Below are 22,488 nucleotides of genomic sequence, written 5' to 3'. Positions count from 1 at the left end.
GGTTATGTTATGAAGAAACGGCAAACGGTTTGATAGTTTGTACCCAAAGGGCACTTCAGGTAAAAGCAAATGAAATTAATAATTACAATATCAAGGAAATATGTCTTATCGCCTTACATCACTGTGTGATATTTACTTTAACAGTTTATGCTCATATTTATACAGTGACAATGTTAAACCATCAACAATACACATTATTTTCTTATATATTATAAGATAATAATGATTTATAATATGGCTTAGCGATAATTATTGTGTAATATTGTTTAATAACATTGAAAATATAACCTCCAGTATTAACATTGAACGATTACAAGGTGCATACTGTTTAAAGTTTATTTAAATCTTAAAAGTCCAAGACATCGAAACCTTCAAATAGAATAAGTTTTAATGTACCACACAAATATATTATCTAAAAGTACATTTTGAGAAGATTTTCTTTGCTTAGATTTTTGTTCTTTAATCTGAAAACTGAAACTGAAATATAAAAAGTAATTAAATTCTTTCTTAAATCTACACTAAAAAAGTAGGAAAACTTTTAGTAATTGTTGTCATTTGTTCAGTTGTTTTCATGAAAAACACGGTTATATTTCAAACACACATAAGTAGGGCCCGGATTTATATGTAAATACATATTTTTATTTTACGCTATTTTCGGCCTAGAATGTGTTTTTACACGAATTATCATGTTTAGACTGCGACAAACCAAGTTTTATTTTCCATATTTTAGGGTTTTACAAAGATAAGTCCATATTTTGCAAGAAAATGTCACAATCGTCCATATTTTCACAAAAATCCAAAAAAAATACGTTCCCGCCACCACGCGGCTGCGTATTTCGTTCCTCTCGCGTTTTATCGTCGTATTCTGTTTCCAAAGAAGATTATTGAAGACAAAAAAAAAAAATTCAGCCTATTTTTACTCTAGTGTGGTACGTACGGAACCCTTCGTGCCCGAGTCCAACTCGCACTTGGCCGATTTTATATATAGGTTTTTATTTATATGTAGGTACAGTAATTATTTCCTATATTTAAGACTTTTATTCCCAAACCAAATATGCATAGGCAAAGGAAGCATAGCATATTCTGGCCTCTGTCTGTTTGGTAACTGTCACGAGTGACTCTTTTCCCTACACTAAAACAATGTTTTTTATACTCCATTTTTTTCCATATTGCTATTCGTTACTCCATATTTTTCCATATTTTCGATTTTTAGTACATATTTTATGATATTTTGGATTTTTTAATACATATTTTCCGGGCCCTACACATAAGTAAAACCAGGTAAACCGCAAGTTTTACCACGACAAAGTTTGGTACAAACTCTACGTGTGTGTTGAATTTCATCGAAATCGTAGTTTTAAAGCCTATATTTTAAAAGTACATTTATATTTATTTAGGGTTAATTTATAATAGAGCAGAGTCGAAGCGCAGCGAAGCGAAGTATCAAAACTGAACAAAGCAAATCCAACCTTAACTCCAAAGCGTTAACGCACACATTACATCTGAGAATTTTAAAAGACGCGCGCGCGTCGGGCTCATCTGTGCGAATTCGCGCGTATGCGCCCGACCAACGCTGGTTGATCTCATAGAAGTAATGTGTGCGTTACGTTCGTGAGTTAAGGTTGAATTTTCTGTGTACAGTTTTTGGCAATTCGCTTCGCTGCGCTTCGACTCAGCTCTATTATAAATTGACCCTTAATAGATGATGCTCGCAACTCCATTGCGCCATAATTTTTACGGAATAAAAAGTTTCCTATCGCGGGACTCAAATTATCTCTACATATACTATACTAGGTATACCAAATTTCAGAAAAATTGGTTCCACGATTTTGGCGTGAAGAGGAAACAGACTGACAGACAGACATTCACAGTTTCACATTTATAATATTGGTATGGATTATAGCTTTTACTCCTACTATTAATTATGCAACGTTAAACTATTCAAGGTCCGCTGACGTGGGACTTTTCCAATATAACAGCTAAAGCATACCTAATTACCTACCATGAACAGTTATTTAGTAAGCGGGTTAAAATTAAAGGTAAAGTTATAATACTCGTAACAATTAACAATTAAAGTGTTTGTATTTACCCTAATATCTCTGCAGATATGTGATTGATGCCTCGCGCGGAAGCGTGGAGATGGAGGAGGGGCGTTCCACTCACGACGTAACGACCGACACATAGAGTCATTATTCCACGCATTATTCTACTTTCATCATTATCCACCCCTTTTTAATTACGTTTAATGAATAAGCTAAAATTACCTTTTGTTTACTTTAAAAGCTCTTTATATGCGGAGTCTTAATGAGGTTTTCGGAAAGCAGTTTTCGAATAATTAATTAACGATCTTCGTCAGCTGCGCCGAGTGAAAAGGCGAAATATTAAACGAAATTCTAAGGTGCTGATTCGGGATTTTCATACGCCGCTTATTAAGCTGTATGGTAATTATGTAAGTAAACAATGAGGATTGATAAACAACGTAGAGATTCAAGGAATACAAATTGAAATTGCGTTGTTTATATAAATTACCATTAAATGAATATTAACGCAATGGTAATTTAACTATACAATTACTAAAATATAAATAGAGAAGCTTAAAAATAGATATTGCATATTGCAATATGTAAAATAAATTGCATAAATTAATTGGTATTAAGAGCGCAGCCACGTAGCCGTTGCACGTTGCGTTGCCGCAGCGGTTTCGCTCCGATTTTGCAGACGCGATGTTTTGATGAACGATAGGTAAATGGCGAAAGAAGGACTGAAGGGGTGAAAGACATGCAGTGCTGTTACTGTCGGAATGTATTGTCGTGCGTGATTGCAACGCAGCTATGTAGCACAGGTGCAGGAAATTGATTTCTACCATCTAATTAGTCGCTGTTAAGCATTAGTGTCCTAACCCACATTTTTGTTGTTGTAAAATTTTTAATGCAGTCTTGCTCTAAATAATCTAAAGAACATAACTGCATTCATAACTCAATACGAAATTTTTTGTGGGTTAGCACACGAATGCTTTACAACGTCCAATTTCTATCCAGCTCCAGCTAGTATAACTATTTATACTAGCTGTCCCGGCATTCGTCAAACGTTTCTTTGCCATATAAAGTATTTCGCCCGTATTATTTTATTAAAGTGACTATGTCACCATGGCAACGTCCATCGCTATCCCGTCGCACAAACAGTGGTCGCCGTCAGTCTCGAGTTGTAAACTATATAAATCAACAAATATTCAACAAATGCACTTATCAATATAAAAAGTACCCAGTAGCCGATTCTGAGACCCACTGAATATGCATATAAAATTTGGTTAAAATCAGTAAAGCCGTTTCGGAGGAGTATGCTATCTAACATTGTGACACGAGAATTTTATACGAGGGCGGGATGATAAGTAACTAGCCCAATACTTCTACACTTAAATTTCCGTGATAAAATTTTATTATTCAATATTATAGTCTCTGTGAACCTCTAAGCACTTAATCTATCTGAATTCTAAAGCAGTAATGCCTTCTATGAAATGATTTTTTTTGAGGCCTTCAAAATCAACAAAATACTCCTCTACCGCGGCTATAACTTCATCATTTGTGGCAAATTTCTGTCCGTCCTAAAAAAGTTTTGAGCTTATAGAATAAATAGAAGTCTGATGGCGCTATATCAGGCAAATAAGGTGGGTGGGGCAGCAAATCATACTTTAATTCATTGATTTTCTTTAATTCTTTTTTGATCGTGCGTAAGCATTTGCGGCACGTATCGGGCCGGTAAATTTTTCATATTTAATTCCTCACTTGGGATATGTTGTATCCGTCCTTATGATATACCTATAGTGTCTGCTATTTAAGATAACTTCAATCGTCGGTCTGCTAAAACCATACCTAACATGTACTTTCAGGACCATTTCCGGAGTTGTGACGTTTTTGGGACGTCCTGGGCGGCTTCATCTTTGACTCATATACAACCGCGTTTAAACTCAGCTACCCAATTTTTTACTGTGGCATAAGAAGAAGCAGATTCACCCAAAACATTTTTTAATTCATCATAGATATATCTCCCTTATATCCCCTTCATATGAGAAAACTTTATCACCGCTCTTTGTTCAATTTTATCCATATTCAAAACAGTTGACGAAATTTATTTTCAAATGTTAAGGGCCCCCAAGACGGTCAAATGGTTTGACTCAAACACGTAAATTTTAGTTTGACTCAAACCATTTTGATCGTTTACAAAGCATGTTTGAACGGTTTGTCAAACATTTATTTATTTATTTATTTTATTTATTCTCTTTATGTACATTTACGTGTTTGAAGCATGTTTGATGAAATTTCACTTCATTGATGAACTTTCGTTGTGTTTGACGCGCCGTTTGATCGTGTTCCGACGCGTTTGAAGGTTTGAACAAACCCGGCTTAGTTTGGTGCTGGATTATGAAGAAGAAAAAATGAAAGAATCTGTAGTTTCTAGCACTTTCTGTAGATGTTCGTGGATAAAACGATATTATGTTAGTCCATAGACCATACCATTCTTTGGAGCAGTATTTTTCTTTTTTTTTCTCTTCTGACGGAGGACATTAACGTTATAAACATAAGATTAGAAAATCGCGATCCTCGTTCTAGAATCTAGAGCATCTTTTGCATCACAAGACGACTCGACAGCGCGTATTGAATGAAACTGCTCAGTGTCGTTTGACAAACCGTTCAAACCGACATCAAACGGTTGCATCAAACACGTAAGGTTTGAATCAAACCGTTTGATCGTCTCGGGACCCTTTAAAAAATCAATACAATTTTCACGCCACCAAATTTAAATTTGAAACACAGGCGGCCAAAGACACGAATTAAAAAATCACATACATATTTTTTTAATTTTAACATTTTAAATAGCAGAGGCTAGTTACTTCTCATCCCGCCCTCGTATATTAGATTAAGCCCAACTAATAAAATCGACAAATTACTTATATCCGCCTCCGCCTCGAATCGATTTGTCTGAACCATGCTGCATTCCGTTCCGACAACGCACCGCACTGCGCGCAACGCACTAGAAAAACGTGGCCCCGTTCAAACAGTCATAGAGCACAGCGTTCTACTTTACTCACGCAAGGAAGCATAAAAATCGCTTTCTATTAACAATGAAACAAATTGTGCTTTTAAACACAATAGATGAGTTCTGTAAACGATTTTAAACTCTCATTGTCGGAAAACCGTTAAGAAGTGGTTCCGACGGTTTTTAAGTACTTCCGGACTATGGCCGCCCCGACTTTTTCTTTGATGTTTAATCCATTTACTGTTTTTGTATTTTTATGGCAAAGATTGTTTTGGTGACTTCTTTCATTTCGTCCAATCAAGCCTGTTGCTTAACTTTTTATCGGCTTGTACGAAACGTTGAAAAATTTTGCCCACGTTTTGAGTGGGCTCCCCAATACTCACAGCGTAAGTGATAAAAATATTTATGGATGAATTGGAGAAATGGGAGAAATGTTATATTTTTAAATATTGTGTACTTACTTCTAAGCATATTGACGACCTCTGTGGCTCACTGGATAAGCACGTTAGTAGCTCAAGCCGGGGGTCGCCGGTTCGAATCCCGCCGACGGAACAAAAAGTCTTCAAAATTCCTGGGTCATGGATGTGTATTAAATAAAAATATCATTTAATAAAAATTTTAAAACGTATAGTATAAAAATATTTAATATATTTCCGTTGTCTGGTACCTGTAACACAAGTCCTTCAGGTACTTAGCAAGGGGCCAGACTGACGTGGTGTGAATCGTCCATAGATACTCTATACTCTATTATTGTAATAGTTTACCCTAGACGTAAAAATGCAAATTTTGATAGTTTTATATCGCTTTAACGTCTTCAAGTAGAATTGTTTTATCGAGTTCTTCGAGAAATTACCACGAATCTAGACTGAAGTGGTGGCAAACGATAGATACAATTACTATTATTTATTTTCTTTCGCACGAAGTAACACCGAGATCATAAGTCGACCGCTCTTGTAATTAGGGGCGGGGTGACTGCGAACATCCTGTAGGAAATTGGAAATTTTATTTTCGTTTGACTTACTTGCTTCAATTATTTTTCAAAGTTTCTAATTGGTCCCCTTTTCTAATAGGACTTTTCAAAGAAATAAAAAGTGAAGAGTTTTCAATTTAATTGTTGTTTGAAAATTTTAAGTAAATTAATATTTTTAACAAAAATTAAAACCGACTTCCAAAGTAAAAATAATAATAATATGAACTAAAAAGTATTAAATAACTCTTACTCTTTATTAGTGCCTTTTTCAGAATTCGTCTAAATCTCAACTATTTCTCTACATACTACAGTCTTCATTATTTGAAGTCGGTTACAGCTAATTTTATCGTGAGTCAATGTCAGAATATCTGAAGCTTTTAGGACTGGTACCGACTTCAAAGTAATGAAGACTGTAGTATGTAGAGAAATAGTTGAGATTTAGACGAATTCTGAAAAAGGCACTAATACAAATACAAATACAAAAGTCTTTATTCACCATGATAATTTTACAAACATTTTAACAAATAACGGTCCCCCAAACTAGGCGAGGCCTGTCCTATGGGGGAGTTTAATTTAGTACAGTAAGTATTGCGGCTAGAACAACAGAAACATAAAGAGTAAGAGTTATTTAATACTTTTTAGTTCATATTTTTAATGTTTTGATGATGATGATCAAATAAATTGATGTGTTGGCTTATGCTTTCAGTTGTTTAAACAACGCCGAAATCCCCGAACCTGTATCTATATGGATTCAAAAGTTCTATTGGGTACCTTGGGATGCAGGGTATAACCTGATGCGAAATCTTACTTTTTGGTAGCATTTACCTCGAATGCTTCAGAAAAAATTAAAATCACTATATGTTTCCATAAAAATTTCAAGGAGTCCCCTCGATTCCTCCAGGATCCCATCATCAGAACACCACTTTAGTGAACATTGTACCAAATTCGAGTTAAACCCTATACAAGACAAAAAGAATTTTGAAAATAGGATCACAAACGGCTGAGTTATCTTTGAACATACAAAAAAAAAAGATACACACAGCCGAACGTATAACCTCCTCCTTTTTGGAAGTCGGTAACAAAGATTATGTTTTTGTATTTCATAGACTATAATATATCAATTTCGACTATATCATTCTGATCGCAATATCACATACTATAATGATATCGTATCGAGTATTGTCACAGCGCTGAAGGATCTAGCCATAGAGGTTCATAGTAGCAAGCTGAACTTTTACTATGAACCCCTATTGGCCTATATCCTATGGCCTTGCCAATCGTTACCGCGACTCTTCCAGCAAATAGTGAAGCACCATGAGGTTTGTTTGTAGACCTGCACCAGGTGATTCTAACAGAACCCGGTCGATCTGAGGATATCGATAATGTTATGTAGAACTATTTAAAGCGGATTAGGGAATCAGTAGAGGGCGCGTAAAGCATTGCCACATATTTTAAGCAAATATTTAAAAACCACACCTCAATGGTCATAGAGGGTGCCCGGGCCTCGCTCTTGCAGGGGCCTCGCGTCAATCAAATTAAAAAAATACCTACGGATTTCTTGACTCAAATTTTATTTATTTATATAACTTAAGTATTTCTCGTCAAACATAACGAATACCCACAAAACAACCAGACCTACTTTCGCATCACAAAGACCGTACTTTTCCGAAGGACAAAGTGCCTAACATAGGCTATGCCTATGCCTAGCAAAGACCCGCCGTCTGGGGCCTCGTAAAGACCTGCAGCCCCGGGGCCTCGCATAGACCTGCCGCCCGGGGCCTCGCATAGACCTGCCGCCCGGGGCCTCGCATACACTGAGTTTTTACTGCAAATTATGATTATGACTTATGACGAGGCCATACACCTCTTTGTTGGTGACAACTGACAACTGACAAGAGAATTTTGAAAACTCGATCGGCGGAAATTAATTGTGAACACGTGTAAGGAAATCAAATTTTGATTACTTCCGCCATTTTTCTCCTCATACCCGCTCATCCCCTCAAGTTTGTCGTTTGTTTAATTAGACTTCGCTACATCAAAAACATTTTTCGAGCAATTAATAAATTCGGGATCTTCCAATAAAACGATGTTATCAATACCTCACTTAGGCCCAATTTCACCAACGTCTGTAAGTGTTAACAGCTTGTTAAAATATCATGTCTTCTCTTTCATTCGCATGAAAAAACGAAAGGGGTAACGTGATACTAATTCGAGCATTAACTTTAACAGTCGTTGGTGAAATTGGGACTTAGCTGTTTATTTACACAGAGCGGCCAACCCGTCTATCTTTCCATACAAACGCTAGTACGTGATTATGGCGTTGTAAAGGATATTTCGTTGAAACTTGTGAATACCATCTTCTGCACTATAATATTATCTATTTTGGAGGATCAAAATTTAGAGAAACAAGTTTAGTATAAGCCTCCAAAAATCTGCTTTTTTGTACAAATTTTATCTGAAATTTAGGCGTTTATAATGTACTTATTAATTGTACCAGTAAAGGATATTTTTTATAAAACTTGCAAATGTAATGAAGATTCTAAATGTCAACATTTTTTTATACATACTTGTATGGCCTACTAATAAATACGACGTTTATTTTCTTGAAACAAGTTTTATGAAATTTCCGACACTATTTATCGTGAATATTACTAATTTATAATTATTAATAATTAGGTATTATTAATTACTAATAATAATTAATAAATAAAAATTACTAATTAATAATAATTACTATTAATCGATGAAACAACAAGCTTTTTGATCACGCCCGCGTAGACGATAATGGGATTTGGGACTGGGATAAGGGGCCTCTTAATATACAAGATAAGAAAATTACGTTCCATTATCAGCCTCTTCTATGATGAATTTAGTTTTTCGAGCGTCTTGCTTATGCTGGCGGTAAAACCATCTGAAACAAGAGATAAATGAGACAAAAATATAAAGGAATAATGTACAATTTAAAAGTAAAATATTTATCTATGATCTTTGATAAATCTAAAGCTTAAACTACTACCATATTCTTATAACATGCTGAAAAGGCGAAACATTCATATTACATTCAGCCTTTTTAAACAACAAACATCCATCTTCATTTCCATCCATCTATCATTACACATTTTTTTTTTTCATCTTCATTCCCATCCATTCCATCTATCATTACATGCTTATAATAATAGTAGTACCCACATGAATATCACAAACGGTGGTGTAGTAGCCAGCAGGGTGAGGAGGAACACCGCGCCGGGCAACACGTGCAGCGTCAGTATGTACACGCGCGAGTACATCGGCGCGAACACCAGCGGCATCATCGTCTCCGCTATACCGAACAGCGAGTACACTTTGCCTGTAAATAGGTAATGATAGTAAATACCTGGAAGTAGTTAATGATTGGGTGGACACTTTGCGGGATATTGCTAATGATTGGCAGTACTTTTTGCCTGGGAATATAGATAATGATTTTTAGTACACTTTGCCTGGAAGTAGATAATGATTGTGAGTACACTTTGCCTGGAAATTGGTAATGATTGTGAGTACACTTCCTGTGAAAATAGGTAATGATATAATGATTTGAACACTTTGCGGTGACATTGCAAATGACTGGAAGTACTGTTTGCCTTGAAATAGATAATGATTTTTAGTGCACTTGGCAGGGTAAAAGGTTATTAGATAATGATTTTGATTAGATAATGATTTTGAGTAGGTACACTTTGTGTGGAAATTCATAATCATTTTGAGAACAATTTGCAATAAGTGATGATTGGGAGTACACTTTGTCTGAATAAAGAGTAAAATTATGAGTAGGTACACTTTTCCTGGGTATTTAGGTAAATACTCTATGCTTTGAAATAGAAAAGAATTACTACGAAGATGAATACCATTTAGTGCCTAGAACTGCATGATGAGTATGAAACCACTTTGGAAGTAGGTAGCCAAATTATATACTTAAATCTGTTTCTTTATTGTCATTATATTTTAGCCTTATATAAAACTTATCTTACCTAATTCACGCTGCGTCACAATTTTCGAAGCGATAGAACGCAGGGCAATATTTGTTGTACCGTTCAATATCTCCACTATAGGCACTGGAATATAAAAGAATATTATTTGCACACTAATGCAAATGTTGTAACAGAGTTTTCCCATCTCTTTGATGATTCCAAAGGGGGATAAGTTAGACTCTGAAAATTTTAAACAATTTTGATTTGCACAAAAATAAATTATAAACAAAAAACTTTTTGAAAAAAAGCTTTTATTTAAATAGTCTAAAAAGAAGAAAATAATTTTCTCCTTCAAAATTTTAACTATGAAGTTATAATCCTCAATATATTATACAATTTGCATGATAATAAAAGCTTGTCGCTCGATTTGTAAATAAACTAGTACCAATTTAAATGTAACTATATAACTGAGTAAATTGAATTATATTTTTATTTTAATAAATTTATTAAGTAAGTACTGATAGATTGTTAAGTCTCGCGACAAGCTTTTATTGTATAATATATTGAGGATTATTACTTAATAGTTAAAATTTTTAAGGAGTAAATTATTTTCTTCTTTTTAGACTTTTAAATAAAAGCTTTTTTTCAAAAAGTTTTTTGTTTATAATTTATTTTTTGTTTTTTAGTTATCTCTGGCTAGATTTCTGCATGACTAAAAAAAATGACCGGATTCAACCGGGCATTTTATGAAACGCGGCTGTCAGTCACGTCATTTCACGTCACGTCACGTAACGTCACGTAAAGTCACGACAAGACCCTTTCATTTGATCCATATTGCAGAAGTGCATTAAAAATAACTATTTTCCTATCTTGGATGAGCCGCCATGTTGGATGTAGAATAAAGTAGAATAAAATTACATTAGTTTTCGAGTTACTCTTAAAAAGCTCTTTCATTTAATAATGTCCATATTGTAGGACTGCATAGAAAATAATTATTTCGCCATCTTGGATGGTCGGCCATATTGGATTTAGAGTGATGTCACATACCATATCGTGCATGGTCATCCAAACTAAACGCGTGTGCAAAATTTCAGCTTAATAGGTTAAATATATCTATCTACCTTAAAATTGAGTTCCAAAATTTCTCCGTAACATACATACTTACATAATACATACATACAGAGCAAGTTAAATAAAAGCTTTTAAAAATAATAATAAATAGAGTAGAACACGAGGAAAATCTATTGGCCACAAGAGTTACGGCACCGCGGCACCGGTATGGAAAGGCAGGCCTTGGAGAAGCAAACCTGACCGGTTGGGCGCCTCACACTTTCGAAAGAGCTATTACACGATTTTTATTAACTATAAGCTATTGGATAGCTTCTATCGCGGGCTTTAAGCACAGTCACCAAATCAAGAAATTCTATAACGAAAAAAATCCTAATGCCGTGCATCGCCTAACGTCATTTCAATTTGGCATGCTTTGGCACGGTGTTTGCATGCGTGCGACTAGAGTCCGGCACCGTGATTGCGTGCGTGTATGGCCTGTATGCTAGTTATATTTGAATAAGTTGATAAAAATACTATGCAATAGCTTTACCGCGGCACTCCCCGAGTACCACGCGTATTTTTCTGTCTTTACTGCCTACCATATAAAGTACGTACGTAACGTACTGCAGTTTTTCGATTTAAATAACATACCAGCATAAATTTCGTTGTTGGTTCTGGCGAAAGCCAAAATGACTGATCCAGCCATTTTGCTAAAAGTCGAAATGATGCCCAGCACCGCATCATCCATCTCCAATCTCTTACTGAAAATACTTATTGAAAACATTGTGCCTGAAAATTAAAACAAAACAATATTACACCATACTACAATATTATTTAAATGAGGTTTATTTTTTGTTTGCGTTAGCAGAAAAAGCTCTAAACCAGGGGTCACCAAATGGCGGACCGTGGTCCGCATCCGGACCGCCGACCCATTGTGTGCGGGCCGAGCATGTTCGAAGATGAACTTCGTCAAAAACTGTAGGAGCAGCGCTGAAGGATTAAAAAAATGTGTTTTGTATGGGCAAGTGCCCGAGTGTCATGAAGTTTCCCATACAAAAGTTTAAAAAGTTATTCTTTCAGCGCTGCTACTTTCACAGTGAACTATATACAGGGAACTCATAAACATCCTACAGTATAATCACTATGGTTTTTTACACCTGTAGATTTGAAATCCACTTACCAACAGCATGAGTGATGAGAGCATACGTGGAGTAGATGCTGTACATGATCTCGTTCCAGTTGAATCGGTACCTTGTGAATATGTACATCACACTCATTTCACCTGAAATATTAATAATAATAAATAATTGTTTAGAAACACTAAAAAAACACGTTTTTTTTATTATTATTTTAACAAATTATTGCATGTCATTGGCTCTTATTATGTTACATAATTAGAATAGAGTTTACAGTACAAAGATTCCGTATTATTATTCCGATTTACTGTATACATATATAGCCCGGCTTATAAAAGCTTGTTAAAAATACAATCAATAATTAAGTATAATTATTGTTCCTATCCTTATCCATACTTATATACATAACTAGCGGCCCGCCCCGGCTTCGCACTGGTGGACATTATAAATCTATTGTGTCTGCGATTCCCATGATCGAGGTAATAATAATTAATATTTACGTGGACTATCCGGGCGAGCACATCCGCGCGGCGCGCCTTGACGACGCGCGACGCCCAATTCGCAACGTGCAGCAGAAATCGTAATATTTTAATTTCGCCATAACATTAAAACCAAACGTCCAATTTTAATCATTCAAAGACCAAATATTATCTACATTAACTGCACTTAGTAATGAAATAATTTATTTTGATAAGAATTAATGCCATGAGTAAAATAAATGCATTTAAATGTAGTCCAAAAACATTTCAAGATTTTTTAATAAAAAAATGGTTATTGTGCCTCACTCAACAAAGATAGGTATAGTGTGTCCAGGACTTTTTTATAGATATTTAAAAGATCTACAATTACTTAGAACATTTTATGGTTCTATCTTTTATAGTTTAGGCAGCGTACGCGAAAAAAGTAACATTTCTGGTTGATTTTTTACATCTTGCGTCCGAAAATCCCAAATATCTTACGGAACCCTACTTTTTTCTAAAATAAAATTTAGCCTATGTTCAGCAGAATTAATGTAGGATTCCAATGGTAAAAGAATCTTTCAAATCGGTCCAGTAGTTTCGGAGCCTATTCAAGACAAACAAACAATCAAATCTTTCCTCTTTATAATAGTAGTGTAGATAGTGTAGATATAATAATACATATTATAAATGCAAAAGTGTGTCTGTCTGTCTGTCCGTTTGTATGTCTGTTACCTCTTCATGTCCTAACCACTGAACCGATTTTGCTGAAAGGTATGGAGATACTTTGAGACCCGAGAAAGGTCAATATGATAAATGAATTTTGGCGAAACGAAGTGGTGGACGTCATATTATCATGTATGTGAGAAGGGTGGAAAGACAAAGAGACTCTATCTCTGTCAAGTCAAACGAAAGTGGACTTTCTTACAATGCAGCTAGGCTATTAAAGAAGAGAGTTAAAGTATTATGTCTTTCCTTTTATTAACATGGAAAACCAGAGAGATAACAATATGATCGTTAACGCAGGCTGACTCAAGTTGGCCAGGTCAGAGAATTATATCTGTTTTTGTTGGATGTAAAAAGTTTGTTCTGTAATAACAGCGCAAATGAATTTTAAAAATAACAATAGGAATTCCCAGTAATTAATTATCACAAATACGTGGAAAGTATTTTGCCGCGATAAATGTCCAGTTTCATTCTCTCTAAAAGCGAGGGTTTTTATACTGATAAAAATTATCGCAGCTTCTGCAATATTAAAAAGTTTTTTTTTTAATCTGAACAAGGTGGAATGGGCATTGTCCAAAAAAAATCACATGTACTTTTTATATTTTTTGTCGTTAAAATAGGGTATTTTAAGAATATAAATTAAATAATTTTGAAATTCATTGACTAGTTTTTTCTCAATAAATTTTTAAAGTTTTTCTCTCACGTCATCATCGGCCGCCAATTGACCTCTGCATATGTTTTAAATTTCCTTTCAATCTTATTTATAACTAGCTTTTGCCCGCGGCTTCGCTCGCGTGGAATTCGAAAATCGTGTATAATACGAATATTCTTGCAAATCTCCTTTAGAAACATGATGTTTTTCCAAGATCAAAAGTAGCCTATGTTACTCTCCATCCTTTCAACTAAGTCGATGCCAAAAATCAAGTCAATTAGTTGCTTCGTTAGGCTGCGAAGAAAGGACAAAAAAACAAACAAACAAAATACACTTTCGCATTTATAGTATTACTATGGATAGCTGTTTCCCGAGACTTCGTAGGCGTTAGCATAGTATAATACCGGAAATAGATAATTCTCTCCTTTTTATGGTCCTTTACTGAAATGGTAAGAAACGGAACCCGATTACAAAAATATAATATCAGCCTGTCCGTCTGTCCATATCCAGGCCAAGCGGGGATCTTTGCCCCCGGCTTACTTGGAACCCCCTCTGGTAATGATGCCAAGTATAAACGTGTTGCGTCGTTAGTGTTGAGTTTTAATTCTTATTCCTTAGGAACAAACTAAGTTATTAATTAACAGAAACATACAGATTTTGAGTGTCATTTGATGAATCTTATATTCATCAAACGACACTCAAAATCTGTAGAAGTTTAGGGTAGAATAATTTCACTTTTCATAAATAACTTCGTTTGATCCTAAAGAAAGAGAATTAAAACTCAACACTGACGACGTATCTTTAGTTTAGGTTAGAATAATTTCACTTTTAATAAAAGCTGCGCCTCCCCAAGTAAGGGCAGGGGCAAAGCCGCACGGCTTTCGATCACGGCCCGAGCAAAAGTGTCCGAACACGTAAAGAACAGTCTTTTATAACGTGTCCCCACTCTTCGACCCGCCCACCGGTACAGTTTAAATACAAAATAATACTAGTTTCATTATAAGCATAGTTTCTAAACTATTTACATATTTTTAAAACAATCATAATATTTATGTAATATGTATTAGTTAAAAATGTAATACTATAACATGTACAAGTTAATGTACTCTCTATTGATTTCATGCATTCGGATATTAATCAATCAAACGACACTCAAAATCTGTATGTTTAGTTTTGGTGAGATTAATTTTATTTTTAATAAATAAGCTTAAGCCTTATTTAAACTTAGCAGCGCAGATGCTAAGTTTGAATAAGGCATATATATCTGCAAAAACCGTATTCGAATCGGATCAGTAGTTTTCGTGTTAAAGAAAAAAGTTTTATACAAAATCTTGCCCCCTCTTCTGTCCCCTTAGAGGGGTGAGAGGAGAAATTTTATACACCAGATATTAAATTGGAAAGTTAGTCCATTGAAGAAAAAAGTTTGATACAAAATTTGACCCCCTCTTTGGTCCCCTTAGAGGGGTGAAGGGGGAAAAATGTGTACACCAAATGTTTAGTTGGAAGAAGATAAATATATCTGCGAAAACCGTATTCAAATGCGATCAGTAGTTTTCGTGTTAAAGAGAAAAGTTTGGTACAAAATCTTACCCCTTCTTTTGACCCCTTAGAGAGGTGGGGGGAAAAATTTTTGTACACCAGATGTTAAGTTGGAAGAAGACAAATATATCTGCGAAAACCGCATTCAAATCGGATCAGTAGTTTTCGTGTGATGCTGGAACAAACATACAGACAGACAGACAGACAGACAGACAAAAAACTAACCACAGTTTTGGCTTCTATAGCGATGTAGTAACAGCCCCCGCTTATTATTTTTTGGATATCTTTAATGTACAGAATTATCATTTCTACAGTTTTATTATATGTATATAGATGGCTGGTTCGTCAAATGCAAGTTCTATTATGTGAAAGCTGATACGAGAAGCTTACCAAAAGTTCGAAACGTAATGTTGGTCGAATTTATTGCTAATTTAACACTATTGAAGGTCAAACAAAGGTTGAACATATTTGTTCAAAAATATAAGTAACTAATGGGTATTTTTTTCGTTTATACCTACAGAAAAACGATCACTGACCTTATTCCTCGAAATGTTTTTGTAATGAGCAAAATTAAAAGAAAATGGTCCCCCGACACACCGTGACAACAATTATGGACTAAAATATTACTTTACGCAAGTTAGGAATGATTTGAACTTGAAGGCAGTAAATATTATTTCATTATTTTTTAAAGTTGTTTGGCGGTGGTTTTTTTAAATTTCTTAATTTAATTTTACAAACAGCTGCTCTGTACTTCTTAGGTTGTATTTCTTAAGATTTTTTTACACATTTTGCTTAGTAGGCTCTTAAAATATTATTACCTAAAGAAATTATTGTCTTCGATTTGTTTAGAGGTACAGTGATAATATTATAAATTTTCTTGTATCAGAATTCAGAGATTAACGAATATCATGTTTTATGAATTAAAACAGTAATTTATTAATTGCGAATAGCTCCAAGCTAGTTGCTACATGTTTTCGAATGATAAAGATTTCATTAACCTTAATATAATGAAATGCAAAACATATTTTAATATATTACAACATAAAATACATTAGCTTTTGAAATTTTTCCCGACTAGAGATAAAACATATTTAATGACGAGTATTATTATAATTGTTTTTTTATCGATGACACTAATTATTTGATTTGATCGAATATCAAAGGAAAATTGTGACTTCATATTTTAACTAAGTTTAACAACGCTTAACTTTTATTATACTCGGAGCATAATATTATAATAATATTATGCTCGTATAGTGATGGTGACAAGGTCAAAGATTAGCGAATTTTGTTAGTAAAATAAAGAATTAACAGTAAAAAATAAGTTTTTCCAAAATTTCAGCTTAATCTAAGCATTTGTATTTTTCTTGATATGCGCCTTCAAAGTTGGATATTCAAGTTGATTTTTTTTTTCAATAAAATTTCTTAATATTTGTATACGATTCGATAAATTATGTAATTTAAAGCAACCTTTGTTATGAAACCACTTTCATAAACGTAATAATTAATATAGCTATCGAACAAAGTTCCCCCGCGATGCCTTGCTCTAAGGTGACGTCATAATCGAGTAGCATTTTGTATCGAGCGTTTCGGTGGTCTACTTTATGAGATGTTCGAATTGTCATTAATATCTTAAATTTTTAAGCTATCAGAGTCATTATTTTACCGATTTTTCTATTTTTGAAGGGTCTTTCAATTTTTATTACTTAATAAGAAAAAAAAATAGTCATCATGCCTATTCTTATTTCGTTGGTTTGTGATTTGTTATTGGTCGTAGTGCAAACTCTTTTTTATTTAACCTATTTTATTTTTCTTTTTTCTAGTGAACTTAAGAGTCCGAGTGTCATCGAAATTCTCATACAAACGTAATACCAAGATCATTTCCCATACGAGATAATTTACCATATTTGAGTTATTATTCAGCTTAAGATAGTAATTACCCAGGTTCCTGTACACAATATATTCGCTGCAAAATATTTACATACCAAAAAATATGAACGATTACAATATTTACATACTAAATTATAATCGTTTATACGTTTACGTTTGTATGAGAATTTCGATAGCACCCGGACTCTTAAGAACCTGATTTTAAGTCTAAATTAAAAATATAAAATATTTAATTAAAAACCGGCGTGAAACAGCACTTGCGCTGTGTTTCGCCGAGTGAGTGAGTTTACCGCAGGCCCAATTCCCTTCCCTATCCTCCCCTATTACCATATTCCCTCTTAAAAGGCCGGCAACGCACCTGCAGCTCTTCTGATGCTGCGAGTGTCCATGGGCGACGGAGTTGCTTCCCATCAGGTGACCCGTTTGCTCGTTTGCCCCTTATTTTATAAAAAAATAATATAATATATATACAGAATGTAACAAAACTAAGTGATAATACTTTAGGATGTGTATGTGTTCCTTAAAGAGAGTTAGTTCACTGTGTAAGTAGCAGCGCTGGAAAACCAATTTTTTTCACTTTTGTATGGGCAAACCCGTGACGCTGGGGCGCTTGCCCATACAAAATTTTAAAAAAATGTTGGTCTTTCAGCGATACTACTTTCACAGTGAACTCTCTACAAGGAACACGTACACACCCTAAAGTATTATCACTTAGTTTTGTTACACCCTGTATATTCTACAGCAGCTATCCCCAACCCACGGCCCGCCGGGACTGTATCTGTGGGCTGTGGCCCGCGTGATGTTAAACCATTTTGAAATTCACGCCCACCAACAAAATAATGTAAAGTCGTCGTGAAAGTCATGTAATTTGTTCCACTTATAAATCATTAATTCTGAAGAACGTTATTTTTTAAAACCCAATAAATTGTTTGTTGCCCGGACACTAAGACTAAAACATATTTGTGACCCGTTTAAAAAAAAGGTTGGGGACCACTGTTCTACAGGCTATACTCACCCCACGTAGGTCCGAAGGTCAGACAGACAACCATCAGTATGAGACACATTCGGAGCCTCCTGTTGTTGGGTCCCTTCTTCAATACGATGTGTGTTGTGTCCCTGAGACTTCGGAAGTCGAAGAAGTCCTTCAGAAATCCAAGGACGCGTCCTTTTGAAGTGTCCTGCAATTACAAAAGTTTTTGACACAAAAATTGGGTACCTACGTTGTATAGGGTTCACTTAAGGGAATAAATTTATGATAACAATTGTTATTTAAACAATTTTTTAGGCAGTTGAATATCATTAAAAAAATCAACCGTATCCACAAACAAAAATTCTGAGAACTTTTTAAACGTTACCTCACAACATTATAGATTAGCCATATCTGTTTATTTAACCAAAAACATCATGAAAATCGTATATCAATAAAATTGTATAATTATTATAGGTCTACCAGAATCTGATCGCAAAAAATGAGAAAATAAATTGACTCTAGTAATACCGGGGTAATTGGAATAAAACATTTTGATCCTTTTTTTTTCCTTATGGCGGCTTATTCTGTGTGTGAAACCACAGAACAGTGTCGTAAATAGCCTTGTTTGGGCCCTGTGCGAGCTTCTATAACTGCGCCCTTGTTTTTTTTTAGATATTATTATAGGTACCCAGAGCAAAATATGGCTACTCGTATTACAACCACCAAAAGACCAATTACAATAGTAGTAGTAGTCGTTTTTTTAAAGAACTGATGTGGGCAAACAAGCAGACGAGCCATCTGATGTCAAGTGGGCCCTTCGTATGTTACGAGTTACTACTTACGAGTATGCAACCCCACTGTGCTAACCCCCACCCCCACTAAGGGCGCAGTGGGAACTTATCTGCCAAACTGAAAAAATAATAGTCCTGCCTTGGTCTTCTTCTTGCGCCCCCCAGTATCTACGCCCTCTGCCTGGGCACCGGTGGCACCGCCCTATTTACGGCACTGCCACAGAATAGATAATAGTACAGTGAAACATGCAAATATAAATATTTATACAATGGTCAAGGATATTTTTTGAATGTCTGCCGTCAACATTTGCCATCAGATTCTGGTAGACCTTAATAATTATCTAATATTACATCCTGTAGGACAAACGCATTTCTGGCTTCCCAAAAAACGATACAAGCTTATCACTGTTCAATTGACGTTTGTTATCTATACTTTAATTTAATTCATACTAATATTATAAATGCGAATGTATATGTCTGTCTCTCTATTACCTCTTGACGCCCAAACCACCTAACCGATTTTGCTAAAATTTGGTATGGAGATAATTTTATCCCGGGAAAGGACATAGAATACTTTTTATCCCGGAAAATGCACGGTTCCCGCGCGATAAACGAGTTTTTTGCGCAACGAAATTGCGGGTGTCATCTAGTAAAAAATGATAATCCAAGCCCGCGTGTTTGACCAAATCAGCATGAGTATAATATCTGTAAAATGCCCTACCCGTGTTACAAAAATGCTATGGCTTAAACCGCATCGCCAGTCACTAAATTCCATACAAATAAAGTTTTGTCAATAAATCTATGGTCTAAATCGCCTCGTGGTTTGGAATTGATTTTATATGCGTTCAATTTACTTTATGTCAATCACCAAAACCATTCCTGGTATATTTCAGTTTACCCTGTGGCCTGTACTAGACATGATATGACCCCAGGCAGCAATATTAGTGTTGCTCGTATATATTATATATTATACAATGTGTCCCGACACCGGTGTCCGATCCTTTAATGTCATGATCTATGGCATATTTTATCGACAAATTAGCTCTCCAATTTTTTCTCTCTCTCACGGTTGTAAAATGGCAGCCATTTTAGTTTTTTTCTTTTCTTTCACACTAATCTGACCAGTACTTCTCATGTAAATATCCTATGAATATAAGAAGGTCTCATTTGATAGCTAAGCTTGTGGACTACGCTTACACAGGCAAAATGTTGTAAATTTCGTGGAATTTAACATAAAAAAACCAAAGTTTAAGAAAAAAAATTGTGTATTTTTTAAGTAATGGCTTTTTATGAAAAATTTTGCGCATTAAACTGGTTCTTTTTTGTTTTAAAGGAATATAAGAGGTTTTAATCTTACATAAATTCTTTATTTCAATGCTCTAAGTCAGATAGTTTAAAGGTTATAACGATTTTCCTGTGAAGTATATACAATTTTACTATAATAAAAATTATAGTATTTTGTATCAAATACAAAATACTAAGCTCCTTTTATACCATAGAAATATTAAACCACCGTTTGTTTCTTATATCTATGTATTATACGAACGGATCACGTGCTTGTGATCTAAGATAAGGGAATAGATTACGAAAATTGGTTACTTAATTTTCCTACGAAAAGAACTGAAGAATACCTTGAGATATAGAGTCTCCTTTCTGTGATCTCTTATAGAGAATAGAATGTAGACAAAGTTGAACAGGTGTATCAGTGCGGACAACCCGAACACCCCATAATATCCGGTGTACCGCAGCAGGACACCGCTCGCCCCCATCCCAATGGGGAATCCCACCGACATGCACAAACTCAACACCCCGAATCGAAACGTCCTCGCCTCTTTCGACGTGATATCCCCCAAGTAGCTGTACGCTCCCAATATCATCGTGTACCATCCGCCCGTCAGTGACGGGAATATGACCTCCATGAAGGTCGTCCATTCCACGGAGACTTCGTAGAAGAAGTACGTGTTTATCATATTGAGTATGCACGTCAGCAGCTCGCCGCATATCGGCATAAGCAAACATATCTTCCTCCGTCCCGTCTTGTCGCTCCAAGCTCCGACGAATAGCATTAATATTGTGGGCACAGAAGTATGGACCACGCTCTTCCACGCTTGCACGGATGCTATCAGCTTCTGCACTTCATCCTCCTCGTGGCTGAAGTTGGCGCGCTTCCTCAAATTTAGCGCTGTACAGGCGCTATCATTAAAACCCAGATTCACCCTACACGCTTTATCCAAATTCAGATTTTGTGCCGCGAGTACTGCCAGCACACTGGGCACTATGAACAGGGCCAGCGCTGGCTCCACTGTTATATTGTTTCTTACGTGTTTTAGTTTTTCCACAAACGTGAGTGTCTGGACATCCTCTGTTCCATCTTTGAGGGGTACCGTTTGTTCCTTGTCTAGCTGGGAGGTTTTTGTGTTAGTATCCATTTTATTCTTCTCCGTCCTCTTTACTAGTCGACATCAATTATTATGAAATAATACTGAGCAACTGATATTATTTAAAACTATCGTCCATTATGCTATTGTAGTGTCAAACCAAAACTTCGGATATAAACACAAGACCAAAACACTGACGACTCATTCAATGAACGATTGTTATAATATTACACTTAATTTTTTACACCTTAAATACTTGTTTTAAATTTTAAACACTCTCTACACTCCCGATAAATAGCGCAGGACATTTGCGATAAAATGCGGTCGGACAATTAAACATCACATATTTATTCCACACAACTGCTAATGCGTTATTGATGTAAAATTATTCACACTCTCACAAGACGACACCTTTTGAAAGCCAATCGGTGTGAGCGCAAGCTTTAATCTAGCTTTGTCCTAATATAAATTTGAATACATCAAAGCTTTGCCGCTTTTTAAATAGCGTACGATAATGTGTTTTCATAGAACTTAAATAGTACACACAAATCTAAGGCGCAATGCAGTACGGATTCAAAAGTTTTTGTCATCTACGTCCAGAATATAAATATAAGCTGCGGGTAAAAGCTAGTAATATAGCTTTAACCCGCAGCTTCGTTCGCGTTAAAACGTATTATTTTAATAAGCTGTTGCCCGCGACTTAATGCGGACATCAATATAGTATAATAACAGAAAAGGATATTTTTTTACCGACGTAAAAGTCCTAAAGCTATAGTAATTATTATTAGGACGACGAAGCGCTCATGCCGTGTAATTTAGCGAGCCATAAAGATGATAAGTACCTAATATAGATAAAAATCGCCAAAATTATTTTTTACAAAACGCAAGCAAGATGAAAGAAATAAACCATCCACATAAATTATGGGGATACCATTTTATAAAATATGAATTGA

The 22,488-nt window shown here is 35.2% G+C and overlaps 1 protein-coding gene across 1 annotated transcript; it reads right to left on the bottom strand.

Annotated features, from left to right (window-relative positions):
- Nucleotides 1-8,823: 8,823 nt before the first annotated feature.
- Nucleotides 8,824-21,744, bottom strand: LOC121730856 (proton-coupled folate transporter-like). Its single transcript, XM_042120051.1, has 7 exons — nucleotides 20,789-21,744; nucleotides 18,412-18,574; nucleotides 12,176-12,277; nucleotides 11,647-11,784; nucleotides 10,006-10,089; nucleotides 9,194-9,350; nucleotides 8,824-8,915 (listed from the first exon to the last, which is right to left on the bottom strand). The coding sequence occupies exons 1-7, from the start codon at nucleotides 21,584-21,586 to the stop codon at nucleotides 8,840-8,842; spliced, it is 1,518 nt and encodes a 505-aa protein (XP_041975985.1). The 5' UTR covers nucleotides 21,587-21,744; the 3' UTR covers nucleotides 8,824-8,839.
- Between the last annotated feature and the right edge of the window lie 744 nt (nucleotides 21,745-22,488).

The sequence above is a fragment of the Aricia agestis genome, chromosome 10 (assembly GCF_905147365.1).
Source record: "Aricia agestis chromosome 10, ilAriAges1.1, whole genome shotgun sequence".
NCBI classification, from domain to species: Eukaryota; Metazoa; Arthropoda; class Insecta; order Lepidoptera; family Lycaenidae; genus Aricia; species Aricia agestis.
The sequence above is the reverse complement of the archived record's forward strand: the minus strand, read 5'-3'. Positions and strand labels throughout refer to the sequence as shown.